Genomic DNA, 27336 nt, shown 5'->3' on the forward strand with positions numbered 1-27336 from the left:
AATTTTGGGCTCAACTAAAGTCATAAGTCAAGGATTATCTGTAGTCAGTGCCTCCGGCCTCTTTGTGTAAGCCCTCCAAACAGAGGTGGTATTCGGCTGGTTCTGGCGAACAGGTAGCAGAAATTTTGAGTAGTTCGGAGAACCGGCAAATACCACTCTGGCTGACCCCGCCCTATCTATTCGCTGCCTCTCGAGTCCCAGCTGATTGGCTGAGTCTTCTTTTGTTGCCCTGCACAGGAGAACAGAGCTGGAAAGCAGGTTAATGGGGTGGGGTGGGAATGGAGATTTTGCAGTATCCTTCCCCCAGGAGTGGGGAGGGAATGGGGATTTCGCAGTATCCTTTCCCTGCCATGCCCACCAATCCATGCCAGGCCACGCCCACCAAGCCATGGCCACAGAACCAGTAGCAAAAATTTGTGAATCCCAACACTGCCTCCCAATGCAGATCCCTAACTCTTCTAAAATTCTCACCTGACAAGACTTTATCAATACCTAATCTGGAATAAATTTTAATCTGAAAACATTTCTTTCTAGGAAGAATACTACGCCTTGTTTTTTTCGAACTGAAGGTCAAAATATCAAGCACTGGAACAAGTCTTCCTTGTCGGCACCTCATATTTATATCAATATTTCTTGAACAGTGCCAAACACCCCTGCAATTATCTATATGTCTGACCTCTTCTCACCTTGCAAAAAATGTATACCAGAAGCAAAATCAGCAGAGTGGAACACTTTTTGTGTTTGTTTGGGACATTCACAGGTCAAAAAGACAACACCCTAAACACCATCCAATTTAGAACAAAAGATCAATATGATACTAACGTGGTTCTAAGGCCACCTGCTCTCTCATATAGTGCAAAGAAAGCACCAGGGATTAGAAGTTAATTACATGTTTCTGATTTCTGGGAGGCTTCATGCTTGCAAAATGCAATACAGATAATTCACTTTTCTTCCATAAGAACATGAAATGGATAGCCATGAAAAAATTGAGGGAGAAAAAGCCTCACTTAGCTCATTTTCCCCTTTTTTCTTCCTGAAGTACTGCACTTTAACTGATGCTTCAAACCACTGTAAGAGCTAGTGCCACAGTTTCAATTAAATTTTGTAATTTTGCAACTTATAGTAAAAGGAAACTAGTGAAGCTATTTTCAATTACCTTTCCCTATTGAAAACATTATTGATTGATTATGGCCCATCAATTCCTTTTTGACCCCTACTGTCCACATATTTTCTCCATGAGTTGAAACCTACTATGAACTAAACATATTTTTTTCAGGTTCAGCATCAAAATTCTATTTATCCAAAGAACAATTTGCGTATGAGGAATTTCAGTAAGCTTGTCTACTTTAAATTCTTAGTAAATAAAATAGTTGGTTTTCCAATGCTAGAAATATCTACTTTTTCAGATAGAACTAATCTATTTTTTTCCCTTTTAACCCATACTATCAAACTGCAGTATCTTTATTCTTCTACTACATTGAATTACAATAAAACCTGAAATCCTTCACTGAGCTCATTAAAAGTAAAATGCTATCACAACTTCAGACAAAACCTTATTACCCAAAACAAATAGGCTCAATTTACCAGTCTTTGTTCTGGAGAATACTTCCCGTATGTAATTAGTACAGAAACAACATCAAGAAGGAAAAAACAGGTAACAATACAGATAGCAATAATTTCATATTATGAATATCATATACTCTTTTTAATTAGTATAAGTTTCCCCATCTGATTTGGAATACTTATGCAATAAATGTTCAAGCTATGATGGCACCTATATTCAAAAAGCTATCCATCTGATTTTATTGGTATGACAGCCATAATACAGAAAGTCTCCAGATCTAACCTCCAGACCAGAAATTAAATTTGGATTGGATTTGGATTTTATTCAATTTGTAGGCCGCCCTATTCCCCGAAGGGACTCAGGGCGGCTGAACAAAGCCAAGGGAGGGGAAATTACAAAAAGTAAGACAAAGACAATCAGACAATACAAACAGTTTAAAAGCACAACAGACACAGCAAATTCGAGTAGGGGGGGGGGGACTCAACCCCAGGCTTGCTGGGACAGCCAGGTCTTCACGGCCGTCCGGAAGGCCCGAAGGGTGGAGAGGGTCCGAATCTCCACGGGGAGCTTGTTCCAAAGGGCCAGGGCAGCCACAGAGAAGGCCCTCCTCCGAGTAGTCGCCAGCTGACATAAAAAATACTATGTACCATGCCTATGGAAGAAGCATCAAATATCCCATGGAAAAATACTGGAAATGCATGATGGAAGATACAAGTGAAAAAATGGAATGATAAACAATTGCTATTACACATATAAAATAGCTTAGCTTGTCATAAAGAATTTTACTGAGGAAAGAGCAGTTAGACTTCAATAGCAGTTAGACTTATATACCGCTTCATAGGGCTTTCAGCCCTCTCTAAGCGGTTTACAGAGTCAGCATATTGCCCCCAACAACAATCCAGGTCCTCATTTTACCCACCTCGGAAGGATGGAAGGCTGAGTCAACCCTGAGCCGGTGAGATTTGAACTGCTGAACTGCTGATCTAGCAGTCAGCTGAAGTGGCCTGCAGTACTGCACTCTACCCACTGCGCCACCTCGTGTTCCTTGTTTTACTGTTACCATTTTTAAAAAAAAAAAAGTTTGTTGGTTGTTAATAGGAGTCGCTGGTATTTCTCTCTGTGATTTCACCACATTCTTTCCCTCTGTTTACAATCACAGTTCATTAGAGGACCTGATGAAAATGTATAGTTAGGAAACTTCATTACAATCCCGCTTGCAATTTCAACAAGCTCAAAAGAGTATTTCCTTCTGTTGCTTTCATTAAGTAATCATATTGTTATTTTATCTATGGTTTGAGGTCAAGCCTTTAAAATCTGCAATTGTTTTCTGGTGATGTCTCAAATAAGTCTGCCATAAGGACAACAAATATGTACAGATAGTCCTCCAACTGTTGGGTCTCAGAAATCCATCACAGCAGGTGGTGACCAAAATGCCTTTCTGCCTTACGCAGAGTTTATTTGGCTTTTATACAGTTTCAACAAGCAGAATAAAGCACAGTTATTGGTTTATTCCCTCCTATTTCCCTTGTCAATCTCGAAGACCATCCCAGCCAAGATTGAATCTCACGTAACTCCCTAGTATGGCCTGGTTCTGCTAGGTGAGCTCATAGGTTAAGAGGTAAACAGCCACTGAGATCATATCTTGACGTAACCTTTCCTCTTATTCCTACACTCAACTTATCACCCTCCAAAGTTACAACTGGATTTCCCCCAAAAGCTGCTTAAGACCGTAATTTTGAAGTTACAACATCTGCACCCTGTACCCCTGTACTCATGTGATCACATTTTGGGTGCTTGGCAACTGGCTCATACATATACATACATACATACATACATACATACATACATACATACATACATACATACATGTTATATTTGTGCTGATAAATAAATAAAGGGAGACTAGTATAGATCTATTTCAAGCTATTTAGCTCTCATCAGCTAGCCATACCCTTGCTGGGAATCGAACCTGTGCTGTATTGCCTCTTAGGCAGATGTGTTAACCACTGAACTACAGAGCTCGACTGCTTAGCAGCGAAGCCAGGGTGAAAGGTATATATTTAAAGTCACAACCCCTGGTATGCCCAAATATGGGAGGAAGATCACAAAAACGCAACAGTAAAATATATTGGGTTTCTGTCTGGATGGTCTCTTGTGATGAGCCGAAGAACAGAAAACGGAAGTAATGATCTTCCTCCCATATATATAACGATTTGCAGCATCCCATAGTCACGTCACCACAAATTTTGACACTATTTGCTGGTTTCTGGCATCAACCTCTGGTTTCCATAAAAAGAAATGCCTATTGGGTATAATGAATTTCCTTAAAGAAAGGAAACAAAAAATGCTGAAAAATCAGTTTCAGTCATGGGACGCCTTGACTCCCAACTGCAAGGAATAACAACCATAATCACGGGCTGTAATTGCTCATTTTTCACTTTACAAGTTTTCCTTCTGAAGCTTCTGAAAATTTGCAGAGCATTTCATAAAATGACTAAATAGTTAGGGATCAAATGGAAGACCTAAGTTCTCTTAGTTTGCAAATGGAAGGACCACAACAGCATACGGCCCTCACACACTTTTTCAACCAAAAATATACTGTTTAAAATTCAACACTCTGCAACAATAGTGCACACCTTTCGCTGTACTAATGGTTGTACCTGTCTGATTGTTCTCCAGTCAGGTATTTAACGATTTTCCCTTTGTTCATATTGAAACTTAACAATTTAAATATAATTTCTGAGTATCTCTGGGACAACATATCAGTTCTGGCCATCACGTTGGGATCTTAGTGTTACAAACCTATTTGCAGAAATCACTACCAAAATGTTTGTGATGTTACCTATGTGTTGTGGCCCAGCAGGAGCCGTTGGAGCTGCCGATGGACACCGATAGCGAGGGACCCTATGAGTCGGGTAGGGAAGATGTGGAGGACCCTGGGCAGGGTTCAGACTCCAAGCAGGGACCAGAGAGGCTGGTTGGCCACCAGGAGGTGCCTGAGGCATGGAGTGAAGATCAAAGGGAGTTTGTCCCTGACGCCAGGCAAAGAAGGGCGGAGAAACGGAGGCAGCAGTTACGGAGACAGACTCATAAGAGATAATCAAGCCCAGGTGGTTGTGGCTTGGCTTCTCCCAAGAGAGTATATAAGAAGAGACTTTGGGAGGAGACTTTTTGCAGGACACAACCGTTCATTACAAGCTGGAGAAGCTCTTGTGTGTATTGTATCTCTTGTGTGTGGGAGTCTGGGCTGCTGCCAATGTTTTGCCTGTGAGTAATTGCTGTGAATAAAGCGTGGCTAACAGTAAGCCTGTGTTGGCGTTAATCATTGGACGGAGGGGGGTCAGAACACCTATGTAACTGCAGGATACAGGTATTTCTCAAAATGGACTTTCAATTATGACACATCAACATAGAACTCCTGCCATTAACCTCTCAAATGAATCTCAGGTCCAAGCACAAAAATTATTTTCACCATCATGCCATATTGTTCCAAAATATGTCCTAGATAAAATTGCATATCAGGAAAGCCAAAAGGGCAGCAGAGATGACAGAGGGATGAAAATTGTAAGCAAGAAACTATTTTGGAGCAGCAGATTTCAAATTAGGAACTGTGGAATCAATATTTTACTTGGGGATCAGTAGCTCTTCCCAAATACAATAACTCTTCATGGTTCAGGCAAATCAGCACCAGCTGAGATTAGAAGCTTCATGTGCACATATCTTTGCCAAGATCAGTCAAGTGCTAGAATAGCTGTACTATAGTAATTTTGTGATACAATTTTCACCCATGAATCTTATACCGAAACAACTGGCATTTGCTTTCTGAAATACAACCTATGCTGAGAAAATTATAATTATCCTAAAGATCCTAAAGATATGGGTTCAAAGTTTGAGTGCATTTCTAAACATGAAAGCAAAGAATATGAGCAAATTTATACAGCTAAAACTACTAGGCCAAACTCTTAGATCCTTTGAGGTGTCAGATAGTTATTGTGAAAACTTATTTATATCTCTTTGTAACTAACCATGATATTCCAACAGTATTACTAATAATTAATCTGAGGACGCATGGCTCAGGGGCTAAGACGCTGAACTTGTTGATCAGAAAGGTTGGTAGTTTGGCGGTTCGAATCCCTAGTGCCGTGTAATGGAATGAGCGCCCATTACGTGTCCCAGCTTCTGCCAACCTAGCAGTTCGAAAGCACATGAAAAATGCAAATAGAAAAAATAGGGACCACTTTGGTGGGAAGGTAACAGCGTTCCGTGTGCCTTCGGAGTTTAGTCATACCGGCCACATGACCACGGAGGCGTCTTCAGACAGCGCTGGCTCTTTGGCTTTGAAACACAGATGAGCACCGCCCCCTAGAGTTGGGAACCACTAGCATTTATGTGCGAGGGGAACCTTTACTTTTAATTTATTTCTAAACCTTGTTTCAAAGTGCAGGCAATGATATTTAAATTTGGAAACACACATTTACTATAGTGCACATTCCCTACAAACCTACTCAAAGCTTAAGATTTTCAAGAGAGAGATTTCTCTCAGTTTTGTCAGCACTGGAGCTATAATTATGAAATAAAACGAGAAAAAATGCTTTCTGGTACAGCTACTTTTCAGTAGAAGGAAAAATGCTAGCAGGCAGAAAAGCATATTTTATTCAGGCTGTTTTGTTTAATAGTGCAGCTTTTAATTGGAAATCAATGATTTTCATTTTATTGGTATATTTTTGTATTTTATGTGCTTCACCTGATTTGATCTACCTTAAGGGAGCAGAAACTTAATAAATAAAAAAGTTGAATGGGAGATCTTGTCAAGAGAAGAATCTCACATTCAGCTGTAAATCTTGTGAATCAATCTCTGAAGAATGTTTCACACTGCCCAGAATAAATGGATTACCAGTCTAATGTAGAAAAGTTGATATTTTTATTATTTACGTGAAAAACGTATTTATTTTCAGGTAGTCCTCAACTTGCGACAGGTCACTTAGTTCAAAGTTATGACAAAACCAAAAAAGGTTATTTTTGACCCAGATTTGAAGTTCTGATGGCTACCCTCCCCCATTGAGTCATGTGATTACATTTTCAGCGCTTGGTAACTGGCCCACATTTACGGCCTTTTTTTGGGGGGGGAAGAAACTGGTTATTTCTGATTTCTGGAAAATATCACCATTGCATACAATGGGTTCACTTGGTGACCCATTGCGTTCTCCTAACAATCATGGTGCTTCACTTAACAACCACCACAGAAATATCGAAAAATCAAGTCGGTCATATGACACAACCTACGGCCTACAATCGGAAAATCAAGTCAGTCACATGACACAACCTACAACTGCAATTCCAGGCTCAATTACAGTTATAAGTCGAGGACCTGTATTTATTAAGTTTAAAAACCACCCATCTCACTCACTTTTCTGTATGACATGAACCATCAGCCCCAAAGAATAACGTGAGGAGCTGCTTCAGAGTAGTTTCTTTATTGCTGCTCGCCTATAGGCAGGAATCTTGCCAGACTAAAGCAACTATTTGCATCTCTATTAGATATACTCAGTAAACCTCTGGGGAGGAAAACCTTTTCCTGCATATCGAAGATGGCAAGCTATATTGTCCCTTTGCTCCCTGGGAAAGAGCCTCTCCCACTTGAGACTCTGGATTACATTCCGCCACATAAACTCCATGCATTCTGCAAAACATGCATATTTACACCAGAGAGTCACACAACATTTCATTACCAAATTATGTCAAGAATACTTTAGAGAAGAGGAGCATATGCTTTCTGAGCTTTGGCATAATATTTAGATAATTATTTCAATGACAACAGAGTAACTTGATGATGAAGCATTATCAGCCACATGCCCACCATTTAACAGTACTGATAACATCCTGTACTTAAAACATACCACAAAAGTCATAAAGAAGGAAAATCCAAAAAGGGTTATTTTCTACAAAAACAGCATAATAACCAATATGTTACTAACTTCAGCATTTTCCACCCTTTCTCTACATTATTCTGCAGTATTTTATTCCAATGGCCTATTAGGAAATGCAGTGGAATAAGTTATATTTTTGCGTAGAGTACAAAACAGTGATCACATTTAATGCACAAATATGTGAATTTCCTAAGAATATCAAAACTGGAACACCAGGTTTGTCACTAAGTAGTAGGTCCCCTAGGAAGCACACAGAGATCATCCCAAACTTTTATAGGATAAAGAAGTATATAGTCTAGCCATCCATTATGCTATTTATGGTAACTACCTAAACACACACACACACACACACACACACACACGTGTGTGTGTGTGTGTGTGTGTGTGTGTGTGTGTTCCAGCATAACTCTGGAATGCCTCAAGCAATTTCAACCAAACTTGGTACACAGATGACTTACTCTCTGGAAACAATACTGTAGGGGTAAGATACCCCTAAACACCCCTTGGGGGGGGTGTTCTGTTAAGATATAGCCTGTTGTGCCTTATAATGGCTTCTACTGTACTGCCTTAAAATGGCTTCTACTGTACAGGGCAGTGGAGTTACCATGGCAACAGCTTCATAGTACTCCACAAGGAGGCTCCCTCTGGTAAGGGGGGAAAATCCAACATTAGAAATTACGCTTCTGGGGATACAGGGAAAACATTTTAATTAATTTAATTGTCGCCGAAATCAGGGCTCAGGGAGAAGTTGCTCTTGCCATCACCTCTTCAGAAATTGCGGCGACGTTCATGGAAGGAGGGAGGACAGCTTATTCCGCATTTACGTTGCTACTTGACATCACCATTCCTGTCTAATACAGGATTGGGATAAATAAACACCCAGGCAACGCCAGGTTATTAACTAGTTATATAATAAAATTTCTCACACACTGCAAAATCCTCCAATTATTATTATTAAACTACAGTTTCAGGGCCACAGATATAAACAGATAAATGCAGTCATCTAAAACTTGGATTAGGTAGGCAGGAGGGGCCACTGAGCAGTAACTCTTTATTTATTTTTCTTCAAATGCAAGTGTATTTTATTTGTTAGATGTTTTATCCACCTTTATTATTTATTTCAATAAATATTTCAAGATGGCAAACATATACAACACTCCTATGGATGCGGGGTTTTTAGGTTTTCGTTAATCCAAGCGATAGTACATCTTTCATCAAAATAAGAACACCATGGCGCAGAAAGGCATATTTAAACACCCTAGGCCCAAATATAGGATAAGTGCAGAAGTTGGATTTTTATGTGAGAAATCTGGACTTCCCATTAGATACAAAGCTTTACGAATATTGTAGTCCTTAGCTGTCTTGATCAAGTTGCTATTCCTTAGTTTCACCTACCCCAAAGGATCACGGCAAGAGAAACATATGCCATTGTTCTTTCCCTTAAGCTACTGCCATACGGCATTGTTGTTACAGAGCAAAATCCCATTCTACAGATTATCTCACACATCCATCTTGCCATTAAACCGCACTCTGAAGAGAATATAAGGCTTCTTAGGACAAAATATATAGTAATAAGCAGCTCAGCAAAATATTGCATGCTGAGCTTCACTTACTTTATGTAGTATCTTGCACCTTCAAAAGTATATGCTTCTTCCCAACCTGTGGGTAGATCTAGGGTAGGGAAAAAAAATAGTCTCATCATATGTTTGAAAATCTTTTCATTACACTAAGCATTTGCAATTGTTTTGGCTCTTTTTATTCTAACATGTTTTAAAAGAAAACACTACAGTCAATTTTATACCTCACACAGGGCCCAAATTCTTACTCATTATGAACTCAAGAGCAAATAAGATTTAAAATCATGAAAGTAAAACACAGCACAATAACTAATTCTCAAATCCTAAAGACTTTAAGTATTGCCACAAATATTTCTAAGTATTATAGTTCATCTCAGCAACTACAGATAGATATACTAAAAAATGCCTTCCAGCATCTTTAAGTTAACTGGCTTCATTCACTTCAGGTAGCTGTTGTGTCAATCATAAAATACCTGAGCTGAAATATTTAAAATGGTATCTAGTGAAATATTATTACCCATAGCTGATTTCCAAGTATCATCATCTAGCTATATCTTCAAGTTTTACTTGGGAGCATCCACAAGTAAGCCAATATAAGTAGCCCTGTATTGTGATCCTTACGATTGAGCTCAGGATCTCTGTTGTTAAATGAGACATTTGTTAAGTGAGCTGTGTCCCATTTTACGACCATTCTTGACGCAGTTGTTAAGTGAATCACAGCAGTTGTTAAGCTGGTAAGACTATTGTTAAGGGAATCTGGCTTCCCTATTGATTTTGCTTGTCGGAAAGTCGCAGAAGGTGATCACATGACCCCGGGACACAGCAACGGGCAAGCAGCTAAATTTTGATCACATGATCATGGGGAGGCTACAAATATTGTAACTGTGGAAAGCGTAACATTTCCCAGTGCCGTTGTAACTTTGAACTGAGTGAACTGTTGTAACCCAAGGGCTACTTGTAGTACAGAGATTTAATTTTCACTATAAACCTAGTGACAAGGCAAGAGAGATGTGCTGCTTCTCTGTAGTCATCAATTAAGTATCAATATTTTGAATCTTTTAAAAACAAAATTCAAAACCTAGTCTCATCTTTAGAACAAAAAAAAAACCCAAAGCATTGTGGAGAAAATGGATCACTAAAGCTGTGCTTAATTACAAGGCTCGCTGCTTAAAATAATCATTTCACCTACTGCATTGTGCATAAATACAGCTGGCTTTGCTTTTAATAATAGTACCATATATATATGTTTGAGCACAGGTAATTGAAATACTTCGGGTGTTAGAATATTTCGGTGAGACAGTCAAAGCTATTCGGGGAGCTTGATGAAAAACACTTTTGCATGGTAAACATTCTATAAACAAAGAGCAATTAAATTCAGAGATGCTTTCCTCAAGATAAACATAATAACTTCCCACAATCACAATTAAAAGGTTATACAAGCCAGTGTAAAATAAGCTTTTCATATGTTATTCCCATGTAAGAGTAAAACAGCATGTCTGGTTGGTGCAATTTTCTATCCAAATATTATCATAAGAGTATTCAGAATTTGCCATGCAAGCCTTAAGAAGAAATTCCATTTGTCTAAAATGAGCTTTGTTCATTATCCAAAATACTTTAAAAGCAACCAAAATTGGGGTATTTTTTTCTTCTTAGAGACATTAGTATAGTTTTAACTCGCAGGGATGCAAAACGAAGCAAAGCACTTATTTATGTGGTAGAATGAAACAGAATACATCTAAAATGTGAGTTAAGGGGGGAAAAAACTTCCCTCAAAGCATTAATTTAAGACCAGGGTGGAATTACAGGAGAAAAAACAATTGCGTTCCTCAGCCAAATCACTCAAGCACATCTGCCCCCTTCCCCTTACCTGCTGGACTTTTCAATTAACACAAACACTAATTATACAAGGAGCAGGGAACTCTTCTCAATTAACCAGCAGTTCTGGTTCCTGACTCTGAAACACAGCTGGCTATAAACTATCCCATGACATTTCCCATAACTTTGACTAGGAAGAGAGATAAACAAAAGAACTTCACTCTGCCTTGAAACTGCTCCCAGGTTCACATAGAATCAAAATTAAACACTAATGAAATATACAAATAATTTCTGAAAATGCAAAAATGCCAGACCAGTCATCTTAACCCAAGAGTCCCTGATTGCCTTTCGTGTTTCCCACCCACCCCTATTTCATACATCCAGTTGCATAAAAGAAAGAGAAGGGGGGGAGCAATTCCACTGCTGGATAGCAACACCCATTTTCCCCATGGCATTGTTGATTGATGGGCTATACCAACAACCAGTTATTCTTTTTCCAGCCAGACCTTCTCGGCTGCTTTTTCGTCTCCAGAGAAACCAATGGCAGAGATAGAGTCTACCCCCCACTCTTTTCCCATAGTCTCTCCCAGCTCCTGCCCTCTTTCTCCAATTCATCCCACCTTTTCCTGTCACTCAAGAAACCACCCACTCTCTTATCTAAACCGAGGGTGTATCTTTAAGGGTGAAGACACTTCAGGATAATGCATGAATTTCAAAAAGCAGCCACCAGCTTTAAAAAGTATGATACTGAAAAGATACAGACAAGTGGATTCATGCTTTGCCTGGTGAAAAAAGCTTTCTGCTGTAGACAATTTTACAGAATTGTATGTTGGTTATAATACGAGGGCAGGCAAGATGGATGAGAAGGCATTGTGTGCTCACAAGACCACTAAAATGCGATACATGTTCATTTTTAAATTGCAAAGTACAATCTACACTGGGAAGAATCTTTCTTCATTGAGGAGACAACCAATATTAAACCTGCAATTTGATGCTGCTATTTACACGAAGCTTTCCTTCCATTAAGTATCATAATGCCACCCTGATCCTGAACGTTATGCGATTCATTAATTTAGAAAATATAAGCTGCCCCCTCCTTTGATGTCTCTAGAAAACTTACAAATGTACTATAAAAACTGTAATAAATGTAATATAAAATAATAAGCTTATAGCCTTAAAACATGAAAAATACAGGAAAATATGTACTCAGTTCTTCTAAATTAAGAAGGGGACTTGTCTCAACATCAGTGGCAACTGGACTGGCCAACTCTTAAGACACCAAGTGAATAGCTCATTCTACCACTGCTGCTGAAAATACACACCTCCCACAGCCAGAACCGTACTGCTGTGTTGGTGTTTTTAATAAAGGTTCAGCTATGGGTTTAAGTTTTACAATGGAGTAGGGCAGCATAAAGAGAATATGTTGAGGAAGCCAGGAGAAGCAACATATTGCTCAAAACAGAATAGCTATGCTGGAGGTCTCCGAGCTATTCGGAAAGCATGCTGAGTGGGTAGAGATCAGATCACGGAAGAGGACTGCAGAAGTCTCTGCAGCTTAAGTGAATGGTAGGTGGGTTACTAAGCCCTCCCCCCCATTTATTCAAAAGCAGTTGCAAGATAGCAATGCAGGAGTCATTATTGGAAGGGAATCATCGGGAAAAGATTAGTATAGTTAGGTTTCCCAATGAATAGATAGCAATGTCTATCAGATTAACTCTTAAACAATGGGAAGAGAGAACCAACAGATAAACTGAATGAATATCAGTATCAGACCAAAGATGTAGGAATAACTAATTATGGATGCCAATAAGGCAAAGGATATATGGAGAAAATATAGTAAAAGGATCTGCCAAGGTTAAGAGCAAGTGAGATTTAGTCTAGCTATGATTAACCTAGTGTAAATGGGTCAATTAAATTATAACACAAACACACACACACAAAAAAACAGAGGGAAGAAAACAGAAGCAAAGTATTTGGCTATCACATCTATTAAGAGGCCAGGGAAAGTACAATAGTTAGTTAGATAAGCTAGAATGATTAAGCATTGTTTGACATGTAAGTTTAAAAAACATTGAGCCTTTTGTAATTCATTATGCCAGGTGTGGATGCATTCATCCAGGGTACAGAATATTCATTTGAGCAAATACAGCCAAATTAACATACATGGGCATCTCTTAGTTCTCTGGATGTGTACCTGGAGAAAGAAGAGTAGCAACCATGCAGAAAGGTAGGCTAATAAAGCGGCATAAGAAAGTTTAAAAGTTAGTTGGGTTTAAGGATGCAATAACTTGAAAATAAATGATGGAAAAGTGATGCCTATAACATGAGTATATTTACAGATTAGTAACAGAGGTCCTGGTCAGAATTGGAACAGGGATGCTAATATTCATCCAGAGTTAATAAACTGCTGGAAAAGGCATTTTTAAACACAGGGAGAGAGCTGGCTTAAAGGATGACAAAGAAACCAGAGGATTTTTTTTTACTTGATAAACACAGGGCCATAGAGGCCCAAACCATCCATCATTAGGAGATAACAATGGCTTTACAGGGATGCTCCCATCAGGTCCCTGACTGGCCTAGACAGAGTTCAAAACAATATTCTAAGTCCAGGACCCTTAACTTGGGTTAAAGGATAAACAGAGAGAGCAGAAAGACAAGGGGTTGCTGTGAAAAGGATGGGTTGTGAGAAAGGAGTGGGCAGGTTTAGGATCCCAGAGGAAGAGCTTCAGATAAAATGACAAAGAGATAAGGGTAGAGCAAGAGAGAGAGAGGGAGGGAGGGAGGGAGGGAGGGAGGAAGAGAAGTGATGGTTGCAGGAAAGGTGAAACAATTAATACATCTCCTCGGTTCAAGTTATGAGGGAGAGGAACAGTTTTCATAGAGCAGAGGGGAAAATGTATAATGCCACATAAATAAATGATAGTAGTCTTGAACTGAAGGGGGGGGGGGAATCTTGCATTCAATCAAAGGGCAAGCGGCAGAAATAAAAGCAAATAGGTGGGTCAAAAGGTCAAGGGAAAACGGTTCCACCACAAAACCGTGGACAACAAAATCGCGGTCGACGAAAGCGCGCATTTGACGTCATCACAGCGCGACGAAAACATTGCGCTGTGATCGAAAAATGTAAAAATAAAGCGAAAACCTTACCCTAACCCCCCCAAACCTAACCCTAAACCTAACCCTAAACCTAACCCTAAACCTAACCGTTAACCTAACGCTAAACCTAACGCTAACCTTTAACCTAACGCTAAACGTAACCCTAACACTCAAAACCTAACCCTAACCCTTAACCTAACCCTAACCCTAACCCTAACCCTTACCTTTATGTTAATCGGCTTGCTTTAATTTTATTTTTATTTCAATTTTTAATTTTTTTCGTCGCGCTGTGATGACGTCAAATGCGTGCTTTCGTCCATCGCGCTTTTGTGGACCGCGGTTTTGACGGGTCACGGGGAAAACAAGGAAAGAGGTTTTTTTTTATCCAGAGGGAAAGTTTTGAGCCACTGGGGAGGGAAAGAGAAGGAGGGTTCTTCCCAAACCTGAGTTGCCATATCCATTCCCCCCCCCCCCAACTCACTCCAAATTTTTTTTAAAAAGGCCAGCCAAGTAACAAAACTTTGGGCATATAGGTGTCTATGTCCAATGACAACAATAGGCTAAAGATTAGAGAGAGGGCAGGGATGCAGCAAAGGGAGGGGACCGGAAAATAATTGGGGAATCGCGGAATCCAAGAAGTGGAGAATTGGGAGGGGGGCGAGGGGGATGCAGAGCAATACACCTAAGGAAGTCCGAAGAAAAGAGGCTCGTTTCAAGGCCAACCCAGGCAGAGGTTGGCAGGGAAGGGAAGGGAGAAAGATGGGGGGGAGGCTGGAGGGGGGGGGAGAATTGAGAAAAGCCGAGCAGCCTTAAAAGGTTGATGGGGGAGAAATTTTAAAATTAGGAAAGAGGCAAAGGAAAAAGAGGGGGGATTTTTCAAATCCGGGGTGCAAGGGAGAGGAGAGAGAAGAGGCGAGTGGGGGGGGGGCAGGTAAAAGTGAAGCAGGGAAACGGTTGGTGGTGGTGGTGGAAGCGACTCCCCCTCCCCACACCTTCCCCGCCGATGCCCTCCAGAGGGAAGTGCCCGGCTTACCTGGGCTGCGCCGGTGCCCGGTGATCACCGCCTCGCCCGTCAGCGGGTGCAGCCAAGTGGTGCTCTTTGCTTCCTCGCTGCCAAAGTGGGAGGGAGGGGGGGGAGAGAAGAGAAAGATGGTGAGGGAGGAGGGGGAGCCCGGACCCCCCCCCCGTCCTCCGGGATCACCCACCCACCCCGCCGCCGCCGCCTCGGCCGCCCCCTCTCCCCTCGTCTTCCACTCCCCCATCCCGCTCCCGCCAGCTTACTTGATGAAGAAGATGCGGCCGCCGCGGCTGATGCCGAAGCTCCAGCTGGCGGGCAGCGAGCGCAGCCGCTCGGCGCTCAGCTCCGCCGCCATGTCCGAGCGCAGCCCGGGCGAAAAGCGGCGCGCGCGGGCACGGCAAGCCGAAGACAGGGGAGGGTGGGGGAGCGGTGGAGGAGGAGGAGGAGGAGGAGGGAGTGGGAGGCGCGCGGCCGCGCGCGCGCGTCGGCAGAGAGGCGCGCGTGCGCGACGCTGCCAACCACAGCAGCACCTGGGCGACGGCGAGGAAAGCGGAGAGTGATTGAGCGAGAGAGAGAGAGAGAGAGAGGGATAGAGCGAGAGCGGAGGGGGGGTGAGTGAGTGGTGGTAGAAGCGACGCCCCGCCCATTGAGCCGAGCGGCGGCCAACCAGCGCTTCGTTTCTCCAACTTCGCTCCTCCTCCTCCTGCCCGTCCCGCCCCTCGCGCCCCCGCCCCCCCCGCCCGCGCGCGCGCCTCCAGACCCCGCCCGCGGGGTTATTTAGTTAGGTGCTGTCGAGGCGGCTGGACGGACTCCTGGCGGCTGTGCCGTCGATCGCTGCCCCTCCCTCATTCCCGGCCAGGATCCTCCGAGGCTCTTCCAGGAGAAGGGGGGGGGACGCCCACCGCGGATCCTCTCTGCCCGCTGGATCCTAGATCCAGCAATCTAGGAGGGTTTGGGGTTTTTTTTTGTACGGTCCCCACCCCACCCCACCCCTTCCGTCCCTCCACCCAAGGAGCTCTGTGCTGTGAGCTTCTGCTTGGGGATCGTTGCCTGCAAGGAGCATCCGATCTTTTATCTCCAGGACGGATCGAGCGATCCGCGGTCCTTCCAGGTCAATTCCCCCACTAAGCGACTTGATTGCGACTCCGTTGCAACTCCCCAAGATCTCCCTAAAGTGATCGAGAGCCCGCCTGCATTTCTGTTATTTTGGGATCCACGACCCGTAAAAGATGCTAATAGATCCCAGCGCAGAAATGGATTTCGGTGCCTTTTCCTTGTAGACCCGCCGAGCGCTCCTATCTGCCGCCTTGCCACAAGGTCTCCCTATAGGTTCCCGCTGGGAAGTCCATTGCTTTTAACTTTTTTATTATTATGATGATGGTTTGTCATAGAAATAATCCTTATCTTGTCAAGTTTGTCACTTCTGCAAACAGAGGATTATTCTTGTTCCTTCTCTGATGTGTATCCATCTTTATCGTTTATCTTCTTGAATGTAAGAGAGCAAAATTGCCAGGTCCAGTTCTCCATCTGCCTTAAGATCATCAAGCAGCAGGCTGGGTGACCTGACCTTCCTTTTAATATTTCACATTATTGGGAGGGGGGCACGGTTTATATTCTGCTTTAATTATACAAACAGATGTTGGTCATTTAGTGTCAGTTCAAAATTACTCTCCCAAAAGCTACTTACCGCCTGACTTCAAAGTTGACTTCACACACACAAACCTATATGATTCACATTAGGGGCACTTGGCAACTGGCTCGCCTTTTCAGCTACATGTAGCATCCCAGGATTACATAACAACAATTTTTCATGGGTTTTTTTCCCTGCAATACAGCAGTGTTTCTCAACCTTGGTGACTTTAAGTCCTGCGGACTTCAACTCCCAGAATTCCCCAGCCAGCTATGCTGGGATTCTGGGAGTTGAAGTCCGCAGGACTTAAAGTTACCAAGGTTGAGAAACACTGCATTGTGTTTATTTCAGGTTTCTGGCAACAAAAAACCCCCAATTTTACCAGATTGGGTAAAATAGAATTTCTTAAACGCCACTGTATTTGCTTAAAACCGCTGTGTTCATTAAATGACTGCTGCAAAAAATAGCAAAAAATCAGGTCCAGACACATGATGACCTGTGTAACCACCATAATGACTTACAGTCGTAATTCCAACTCAATTACACCTGTGAATCAAAAACTACCTGTAATAAAACTGACAAAATCTTAAAAGGTAAAGGTTCCCCTGGCACATATGTGCTAGTCATCCCTGACTTTAGGGGGCGGTGCTCTTCATTTCAAAGCCAAAGAGCCAGCACTGTCCGAAGACATCTCCATGGTCATGTGGCTGGCATGACTAAACACCGAAGGCACATGGAATGCTGTTACCTTCCCACCAAAGGTGGTCCCTATTTTTCTACTTGCATTTTTTACGTGCTTTCAAACTGCTAGGTTGACAGAAGCTGGGACAAGTAACTGGAGCTCCCTCTGTTATGTGGTGCTAGAGATTCGAACCGCCGAATTGCTGACCTTTCTGATCGACAAGCTCAGCGTCTTAGCCACTGAGCCACCGCGTCCCTCCTTACTTAATCTTACTTATATCCAAATAGCATATTACCATTTCTGACCTCCAGTTTCAATTCCAGCCGTTCTCTCTTCCAATTGCACCAATCTTGCACTCTCTATAACAATTAAAGCGATGCTGGGACAATATGGGCCTCAAAGGACTGTGTAAATGGTTGTGGGTGCCTGTGCAAGATGAGACAGCCTGAAGCACCCTTTAAACTTCAAAAAGGGTCTTGGAGCTTTACCCACTCAAAAGGAAACAATGTAGGTTCTATACAAGTTCCTGCACACTTTTAAAGATTTCCCTAACTGTACTTTCACTTCCTTGCCCTGCTCTGAACCACTCTTGTTCTTGAAATTCAGTTCATGTAATAATAGATTTTAATTCATTGTAAAAAAGAGCCAAGGTGGCGCAGTGGTTAAATGCAGCACTGCAGGCTACTGCTAGATCAGCAGGTCAGCGGTTCAAATCTCACCGGCTCAGGGTTGACTCAGCCTTCCATCCTTCCGAGGTGGGTAAAATGAGGACCCAGATTGTTGGGGGCAATATGCTGACTCTCTGTAAACCGCTTAGAGAGGCCTGAAAGGCCTATGAAGCGGTATATAAGTCTACTGCTATAAAGACTCTTCCGAACAATAAATCCACTTCTGACATAATCTATACAACCAAAGCTTGCTGCAATCAATGAAGTAGAGATGAACCTCCCCCTTCAATCTTTTTGTTCCTTCCATTATCCACCTTATGGTAGCAATCTGATTCTGTGCTCCTCTGTTTTTGCTGAAACCTGCCTGTTCATCTGGTTATATATTTTCTTTATATGACCTTATGCAGATTAAAAAGAAATAGAGTTTCAATCATATTGTTCCAATCCACCATCTTGATTTTCTGGGCCATGCCATGTGGATAACGGCTAAATTCCTTACTTGCTCAGATGCCACATTTCTCCATCCCTACGTCACACAGTGGCTCAGTGGCTAAGATGCTGATTTTGTCAATCAGAAAGGTTGGAGTGTTCGGTGGTTCGAATCCCTAGCGCTGCATAACAGAGTGAGTTCCGGTTACTTGTCCCAGCTTCTGCCAACCTAGCAGTTCGAAAGCATGTAAAAATGCAAGTAGAAAAAATAGGAACCACCTTTGGTGGGAAGGTTACAGCCTTCCATGTTCCATTCTGTGTTTAGTCATGCTAGCCACATGACCACAGAGACATTTCGGACAGCGCTGGCTCTTTGGCTTTGAAACAGAGAAGAGCACTGCCCCCTAGAGTTGGGAACGATTAGCACATATGTGCAAGGAGAACCTTTATCTTTACCTTAATTACATTTTCCTGTGATTTCTCCGAAATTCTTAAAAACATTTCATTTTCCCTTTGTCACTTTCCACTTTCCATTGTCATCTTAATTAAGCTATCTTTATTGTCCTTTATTATCTGGTTTTGAAAATTTGCAAACTTTAATTGTCTCCCATCCTTGTTGAAGACCTTCATCTTTCTGTACCCCACCATAATAGATTATTCTAAATGCCACTTGAACCTTTGGTTATTTTCCTCCCAACTTTGGTTGTCACAATATTTCTTATCATTTCCATAGCTTCTCCAGGTCTCTTTCCCATAAGTTATAAATGTTAAATTTCCCTATCAATGATTTAATATTCTGACTGCATGTCCTTCAAGACAAATCCTTCTAGCACACCTACGCTCTTCAATTTAGTTGCTTTGGTTTTTATCAACTCCTTTTTTGATACCAATAATACATGATCTGTTCCACAATCCGCACTTGGAAGTGATGGGGCTGAATGGCCTGAACCTCTCCAGTTTCTGTTCCTAATATGTAGTCAGCTGGATTTCAGCATCCAATCAGCAACGACCAGATGTTTTATAGAGACTGTGTTTGTGTTGCTTGAAACAGCTGTTAGCAATAACCCAAGGATTCTCTTTGCCAAACGTTGTTAATATGCTTCCTACTCCAGATTCTTCCATTTCTTCAACCTCTGTATTTCCATCACCTTTAAACAGGACTGTGTTCTTCCTTGAAGTTGCATTAAGTAGCTTCTTATGTATTCCAAAGTTGCAATAGTAATAAATGCACACACTTCTTCAAAACGTATCTGCTGATTCTAAGAGGTAGGGCCTTGGCACATAATTCTAGTGAGGTCCCTTTTATATGTTGTCATCCTTCATTCCTCCCTGAATAACTATCAGGTAGTTTATGAGTGTGCTTATATATGTATACAGATATGTATATTCCAATAGAAGAGAATATGCTGTACGTAGTTCAACTGTGCAGACCTTGGCACTGGGTTGGGTTGATTGTTTGCAGATGCTTTATTACCCAGCTAAGTAATATCCCTTTGAATAGATTTTGCTTCCTGTTTATATATAGTACTTTGCCCTGCCAGTTTTGGTAGGAGTGTGAATACAGTACTGCTTGAATACGGTACTGCTTTTTGCTAATTGTTTGTCTGGAATCAGTCACTGCTTATCTGGATGTAAACTGGAGAAGATGTCTTCTGGACTTTGTACTTTCCTCTTAGTTTTTTTTAGTGTCTCTTTTCAAAAAGTAAATATGGTCCATTTAGTAAATATGGATTCCCTAAATACATATAATTAAGATAACATAAATAAAACAATAAGATATGGAAAAGCAGCCATAGCTCACTCTTCACCATTGCAACATTATAAATTGCTCTTTGGTTTGCAAATGTAGTCAAATGATGGTAATAATTTAATAATTTAGCCCCAGCCCTTAAAACCTGGCTGTTCCGACAGGCCTGGGGCTAAAGAGCTGTTGCCCCCGTCTCGAATGGTATGACTGTTGTGTGTTTTAAATTATGTATTGTTATGCTTTGGTGTTTTTTTAAAAAAATGTTGTCTGTATTCCCCTTCCCTGGTTTGAGTTGTGAGCCGCCCTGAGTCCCCTTCGGGAGAAAAGGGCAGCATATAAATGTAATAAATTGAATTGAATAGAATAATAATAATAACAACAACAACAGCTCCTCTTTTTTTCTGAGATGTTCCTTTGCTCACAAGCATTATTTTCATCGTTTCCCAACTTTAAAAAAAATCAAGATTTATATCATACCATTATTTAAAATGGTCCTCTTTGTAGACACAAAACTGCTCCTAAAATTTTCTCTTTAGTGCACTTTATATCTACTTTGGCAGTTTTAGGTTTTTCCTCTTGGCTGCTTCCTGCATTCCAAATTTGAACTGTATTGCATGTGTTCTTCTGAAACTGAAAAATCACCATTCAATAGTGCCATCACCACTAGAAGTTAACCAGCATCTGACCTCTTATCATCTGCTTTTTTTCAAACTTCAGAAAGGCTATTAAAGGAGTGATAAGAACTCCCTGCACATTTATAATACATTTATTAAGATAGATGCCGTTTTCCATAGACTTTCTCTGAATAAATGCAGACATCTTCCTATATCCAATCAAATAACTTCCACTGTTGTTTTCTTTGACAGAGATGTATATTGGTGTTGATCAATGGGCCATGCAAAAACAAATAGATTAACATATTCAAATGAGCTGTCTTGTTACTTTTTCCAAAGAGGAATCCATGGCGGTCAATAGAAGGCAGATGGAAGTAAATTAGAAGATTTAGAAGGCTGCAATCAAAAACCCAGTTGTGGAAGGGCAGGGAAGGAATGTATTTTGTAGGGCTTATGTGACAGGTGACTCTAGATCAGAGGTGTCAAACTGAAGGCCCACGGGCCAGATCTAACCCATGGAGTGCTTAGATCTGGCCTACAGGGCTACCCTGGAAACAGCAAAAGACTGGCCCGTGGTGTCTCTGCCAGCAAAAATAAACTGAAAACAAAACAAAAGGAGAAATGTTTCCCCTTTTGCATTTGAGTATGCAAGAAGGGACAGGAAAGGAGAAAGGGAACGAGGGAAGACAAAGAAAAAGAATGAAAGAGGAAAGAAAAAGAGGAGAAGAGAGCAAGGAAGGAAAAATAAGGAAAGAGGAGAAGGAAGAAGAAAGGAGAAGGAAGAGGGAAGGAAAAAGAAGAAGGAAGGAAGGAAGGAAGGAAGGAAGGAAGGAAGGAAGGAAGGAGAGAGATTATAATGAGAGTGAGGGAGGGTCTGAGGGAAGCCCTACCTTAGCACTTGGCCTCCACAGGTGCCCCCGACACGAGTGACGTTCAGCTGGCCACCCCCTACCCCCACCAGGGCAAACACAACCCTGATGTGGCCCTCAATGAAATTGAGTTTGACACCCCTGCTCTAGACTTAGGTTAGATCCATTTTACAAAACAGAAGGCAGCCATAAAATAGAAGTTCAGGATTGTTTTCTCTGAACTAGGCCCTGCTGTAGATTCCCTGAGGTTTGGAAAACACTTCGTGATCCATACTTAGACTAGAAGACCTCCAAGGTCCCTTCCAACTCTGCTATTCTGTTATCTGGGAAATCGTGAGCATCCTAGATCAAGCCAAATCCAAAACATTCTCTGCCCAAGTAGGGATTGACATTTAAGGAATTTCCTCAAAGCCTCTTTCTAGCCTCTGCTTGAACACATTTAGTGAAGGCAAACCCAATCTACCTCTGGAAAATTGGTTCACTGCAGAGCTGCTCTTACTTTTAGGGACTTTTAACATTCAATCAAGATTTGTCTTTTTGCAGTTTAGGATTGTTATCGTGTTCTCACCTATTTTTTCTGAAGCTTGAACCTAATCCAAGCAGTCTCTGTTCTGGGACTATAAAAACCCTCTTTTGACCCCATTTCTCTGAATCTTTTCTAAAGTGTTGCTACAATGGCCACAGTACCCAAAGGTACCCAAAACCTGATCAAATTCTTCCCTTGATTTGGACACTACGCTTAAATTGGTCAAGATTTGAATTAAGGTGACTAATTGCCATGATCATAAAGTGAAGAAATTTAAGGTGTTGCTTTTTGCTTATAAGGATACTAGTTGATAACCCGATGTTGCCTGGGTATTTTTTTTTAATCCTAATTCTGTATTAGAAAATGAAAATCCCTGATTTCGGTGACAATTAAATTAGTTTCAAGTGTTTTCCCTGTTCCCCCAGAAGCCAAGAAAAGTGATACCACCTTACTTTCTAATGTTGGATTTTCCCCCTTACCAGAAGGGGCCTCCTTGTGGAGTACTATGAAGTACCATGGCGACCTCACTGGGCTGCACAATAGAAGCCATTTTACGCCAGTACAGTCGAAGCCATTGTAAGGCACAACAGGCTGTATCTTAGCAGAACACACACCCTGAGGGGTGTTAGGGGTGTCTTACCACCACAGTATTTGTTTCCAGAGGGTAAGTAATATGTGTACCATGTTTGGTTGAAATTGCTCGAGGGGTTCCAGAGTTATGCTGGAACATAGACACACCACAGAGCCGTTAATATAGATTAGAACATCCAACTGTTGGAACGATACTCTTGCCGTAAAGTAGGATCCCAGAGGCACCAAGTAAGAGAGGAAATCTAAAATCCCAAACTCCATTTCTCTACCTCCTTCTGCAATGGATGCCATCCTGCACAGATTTAGGCAGGATTAAAAATGATTGCTACAATGGTTGTCTCCCTCTGTGTGCCTGGAGGAAAGGAAAATCTCAGATAGAATACTCTCTGCACTCATTCACAGATTTTGCTAACCTACTGACCTAGTTTACACAACGCATTCAAATATAACATGGGTAGGTCTAATACAAATTCAGATGAAGGATTATGATTGAGATGTATCCTAACCAAATTTTGTATTGTGGCTTGCCTAACTGTTTATCCACTTCCCCACCCCACCCCCCTTATGCAGATGTGTGTATTTTATTATTTCTGTTTTGGGCTTCCAGCCATAGAGATAGGAAGGGCAATAGAATGGGGCCTTTCGGGCTCCTCTGTCTTTACTACTGGAGAAGACTCCTGCGAGTCCCTTGGACTGCAAGACGATCCAACCGGTCAGACCTAGGGGAGATAAACCCTGACTGCTCTTTAGAAGGCCAGATCCTGAACATGAAATTCAAATACTTTGGCCACCAAATGAGAAGGAAGGACTCACTGGAGAAGAGCCTCATACTGGGAACGATGGAGGGCAAAAGAAGAAGGGGACGACACAGAATGAGGTGGCTGGATGGAGTCACTGAAGCAGTCAGCATGACCTTAAATGGACTCTGGGGGATGGTAGAGGACAGGAAATCCATGGGATCGCGATGGGTCGGACACAACTTTGTAACTAACAACAACAATCTTTACTACACTTGGCTATATTTTCTCCTTCTGTGCTTATGCAGAATGACATAGGACGGAGGTGTCAAACTCACGTCATCATGTTGGCGTCATGTGACATATCAGGATTTTTTCCTCCCTTTGCTAAATCAGATGTGGGCTTGGCCAGCACATGACGCATCCGGCCCGTGGGCTGGGAGTTTGAGAACCCTGACATAGGAGAAAGAAAAGTCTAGAATGGCCAATGAAGCCTTTTAGAAGGAAAGAAGGGAAGGAGGTCACGTCTAACATATCCATCATTAGTGAGGGAGCTGGTTTAGCATGTTACACAAGCACACTCATTGTGGCTTGTTTGGGTTTGATTTAATTGTACTTGGTGAATTTTGCCAACTCTGAATTATTCAACAAACCCCAGCTAGACAAATTTTATCCTGCGATTGGGAATGTCCTGCTTGTAAGAATGAAGAAGAGACTTGACTACTCTTGCTCCAAGCCGGTTTCACATCTTATCTTCTCTTTAATGGATAACTGTGTGCATCTATTACATATAAGGCATGCCTTCTGCAGCCTCCAAAAATTCGCTGAAAATGAGTAATTGGAAAGGTCGAAGAAGGGGGTCATGTGAAAGGGGAATCGAGGGGAAAGAAAAATGAAATGTACAGTGGGAATGCGTAATGATAGTGGCTGCACTCTGAACAGAAAACTAATCATAAAAGTAGACTCTGCAGACATTGATGCTCCACCTTGCAAGTTAAACAGGTCTGGGCATGGACGTTACCTGGAGGGGAGCCTGGCTCCCTAGCATGAGGCCTGGACAGCTTTTGTTTGTGAAAAGATGTGTTTATTAGATGTGATAATGTAAGGTCTTTATGTAGGGTAAGGATTTTTTTGTGTGTGTAACTCCTAAATGGATGGTTTCAGCATGATCATCCCAACATATTCCTGTTCCCATCCTAGCTTTCTAGGAGCTTGAATGAACCTTTGCCCACTATTGTATTAAGGTGCTATTTACCTTCCTTGTGTAGATAGGTAGGAAATAATGCTACCACAAGATTTGCAGGAGCTGTGACGGCACACTGGTTAGAATGCAATATTGCACACTGATATGTAAAAAATAAAAAACCTTTTTTTGGGGGGTGGAGGGGAAAATAATGCAATATTGCAGGTTGACTCTGCTCACTGTCAGTAGTTTGATCCTGACCGTCTTAATAATAGCAGTAGACTTATATACCGCTTCATAGGCCTTTCAGGCCTCTCTAAGCGGTTTACAGAGAGTCAGCATATTGCCCCCAACAATCTGGGTCCTCATTTTACCCACCTCGGAAGGATGGAAGGCTGAGTCAACCCTGAGCCGGTGAGATTTGAACCGCTGAACTGCTGATCTAGCAGTAGCCTGCAGTGCTGCATTTAACCACTGCGCCACCTTGGCTCTTAAGCTTGACTCAATTTCCATTCTTCTGAAGTCAGTAAAATGAGCACCCAGATTGTTGGGGGCAATATGCTGACATACGTACACCACTCAGAGAGTGCTGTATAACACTGTTGAGCAGTATGGAAGCAGTGGTGGGATTCAGCCAGTTCGCACCACTTCAGGAGGAGAACCAGTTGTCAACTTTCTGAGCAGTTTGGTGAACTGGTTGTTGGAAGAAATCACTAGGGCAGAGAACCGGTTGTTCAATTATTTGAATCCCACCACTGTATGTAAGTCTAAGTGCTATTGTTGCATGTTTTGAGTTACTGCTACACAGTGTTCTGATTTGTGAGTATACCACTTGCTCTAGTAGAACGGATACATGATTGATGGTATGGAAAGCTGTTAGAAGGTCAAGGAGAATCAGGAAAGTTGTACTACAGCTATTCTCTTTCTACTAAAGATCATTAATAAGTACAATCATGTATTAGGTATAGCCCAACCTGATGTCTGACTGAAAAAAAAATAGAATAGAACAACAGTTGGAAGGGACCTTAGAGGTCTACTAGTCCAACCCTCTGCTTAGTCAGGAAACCCTACACCACTTCAGACAAATGGTTATCCAATTTCTTCTTAAAAACTTCCAGTGTTGGAGCATTCACCAACTTCTGGAGGCAAGTGGTTCCACTGATTAATTGTTTAACTGTTAGGAAATTTCTCTTCAGTTCTAAGTTGCTTCTCTCCTTGATTAGTTTCCACCCATTGCTTCTTGTCCTGCCCTCAGGTGCTTTGGAGAATAGCTCGACTCCCTCTTCTTTGTGGCAGCCCCTGAGGTATCGGAACTCTGCTATCATGTCTCCCCTAGAAATGTCTCTTTTCATTAAACTAGACATACCCAGTTCCTGCAACCATTCTTCCTATATTTTAGCCTCCAATCCAATCTTTGTTGCTCTTCTCTGCACTCTTTCTAGAGTCTCAACATCTTTTTTACATCGTGGTAACCAAAACTGGATGCAGTATTTACCAAGGTCTTATAAAGTGGTATTAACACTTCACGTGATCTTGATTCTATCCCTCTGTTTATGCAGCCTAGAACTGTGTTGGAGCCAAGGTGGTGCAGTGGTTAGGGTGCAGTACTGCAGGCCAATTCAGCTGACTGTTATCTGCAGTTCAGCAGTTCTAATCTCACCGGCTCAAGGTTGACTCAGCCTTCCATCCTCCGAGGTGGGTGAAATGAGGACCCAGACTGTGGGGGCGATATGCTGACTCTGTAAACCGCTTAGAGAGGGCTGAAAGCCCTATGAAGCGGTATATAAGTCTAACTGCTATTGCTATAACTGCTATTTTTGGTAGCTGCTGCACACTGCTGGCTCATATGGAAATGGTTGTCCACTACGACTCCAAGATAATCTATTTCTTCTGCAGCCTCTGCAGCTACAACCATCTTCTCAACAAGCTTCCTGCAAAAGGAAAGGTTGAAGACTGGACTGGATTAAAATTGCCTGGATTTGTTGAGTCTAATGATGGCTTCTTGAAGGAGGGGATATACTACCCCCTACTCAAATTGGAATTCAGTATCATCTGGATCCAAGCAGAGATCATTTGCATTTACCAAACTCTTAACAGTATGAACTGGAAGAACCAGTTTGGGGCATAATTTAGGCACCAGGCTAGAAATCAGGAAACCATGTAGCCAAAACTGGATCACCTTGGGCCAAACAGCCCTAAGAAGAAGGCAGAAAGGACAAACCACTTCCCAAATCTTTCCAAGAAGACTGGATTTGTTCAGATCATTGCCAGGAGTCAACACTGAGTTGAAGGCACACACAACTTGATAATTGAATCCACTCTGTGTCTCATTCAACTCAACTGGACCTGCCCAGTTGCTATCAAACTTCGAAGAAATCCAAATAACTATTCGTGACAATGGCCCATTAGTTGATTGTTTTGCAGACATGTGAAGACTCACAAAACAGTTCTTACCTCCGTAATAGAATCCCTCATGTGGACTCATACTGTATATGTTTTCAATCAGATTCACTCTTCATTCTTCTAAAAATAGCAATAGCAATAGCAATAGCAATAGCAATAGCAGTTAGACTTATATACCGCTTCATAGGGCTTTCAGCCCTCTCTAAGCGGTTTACAGAGTCAGCATATTGCCCCCAACAACAATCCGGGTCCTCATTTTA

At 41.9% G+C, this 27336-nt stretch overlaps 1 protein-coding gene across 1 annotated transcript in view; it reads right to left on the bottom strand.

Moving 5' to 3' along the window:
- The window catches only part of LOC106542178 (pleckstrin homology domain-containing family A member 5), a 219322-nt gene extending 203943 nt beyond the window's left edge, over positions 1-15379 (bottom strand). Inside the window, exons 1-3 of the mRNA XM_087722532.1 lie at positions 15261-15379; positions 15013-15089; positions 9105-9162 (exon numbers count right to left, since the gene is read on the bottom strand). Of these exons, the coding sequence (XP_087578658.1) occupies positions 9105-9162; positions 15013-15089; positions 15261-15352 (227 nt within the window). The 5' untranslated portion in view covers positions 15353-15379. The remainder of the gene's footprint in view (positions 1-9104; positions 9163-15012; positions 15090-15260) is intronic.
- Between the last annotated feature and the right edge of the window lie 11957 nt (positions 15380-27336).

Source organism: Thamnophis sirtalis, unplaced genomic scaffold (genome assembly GCF_051295495.1).
Source record: "Thamnophis sirtalis isolate CommonGarterSnake01/CBP01778 unplaced genomic scaffold, rThaSir2_p1.2 scaffold_9, whole genome shotgun sequence".
NCBI lineage: Eukaryota > Metazoa > Chordata > Lepidosauria > Squamata > Natricidae > Thamnophis > Thamnophis sirtalis.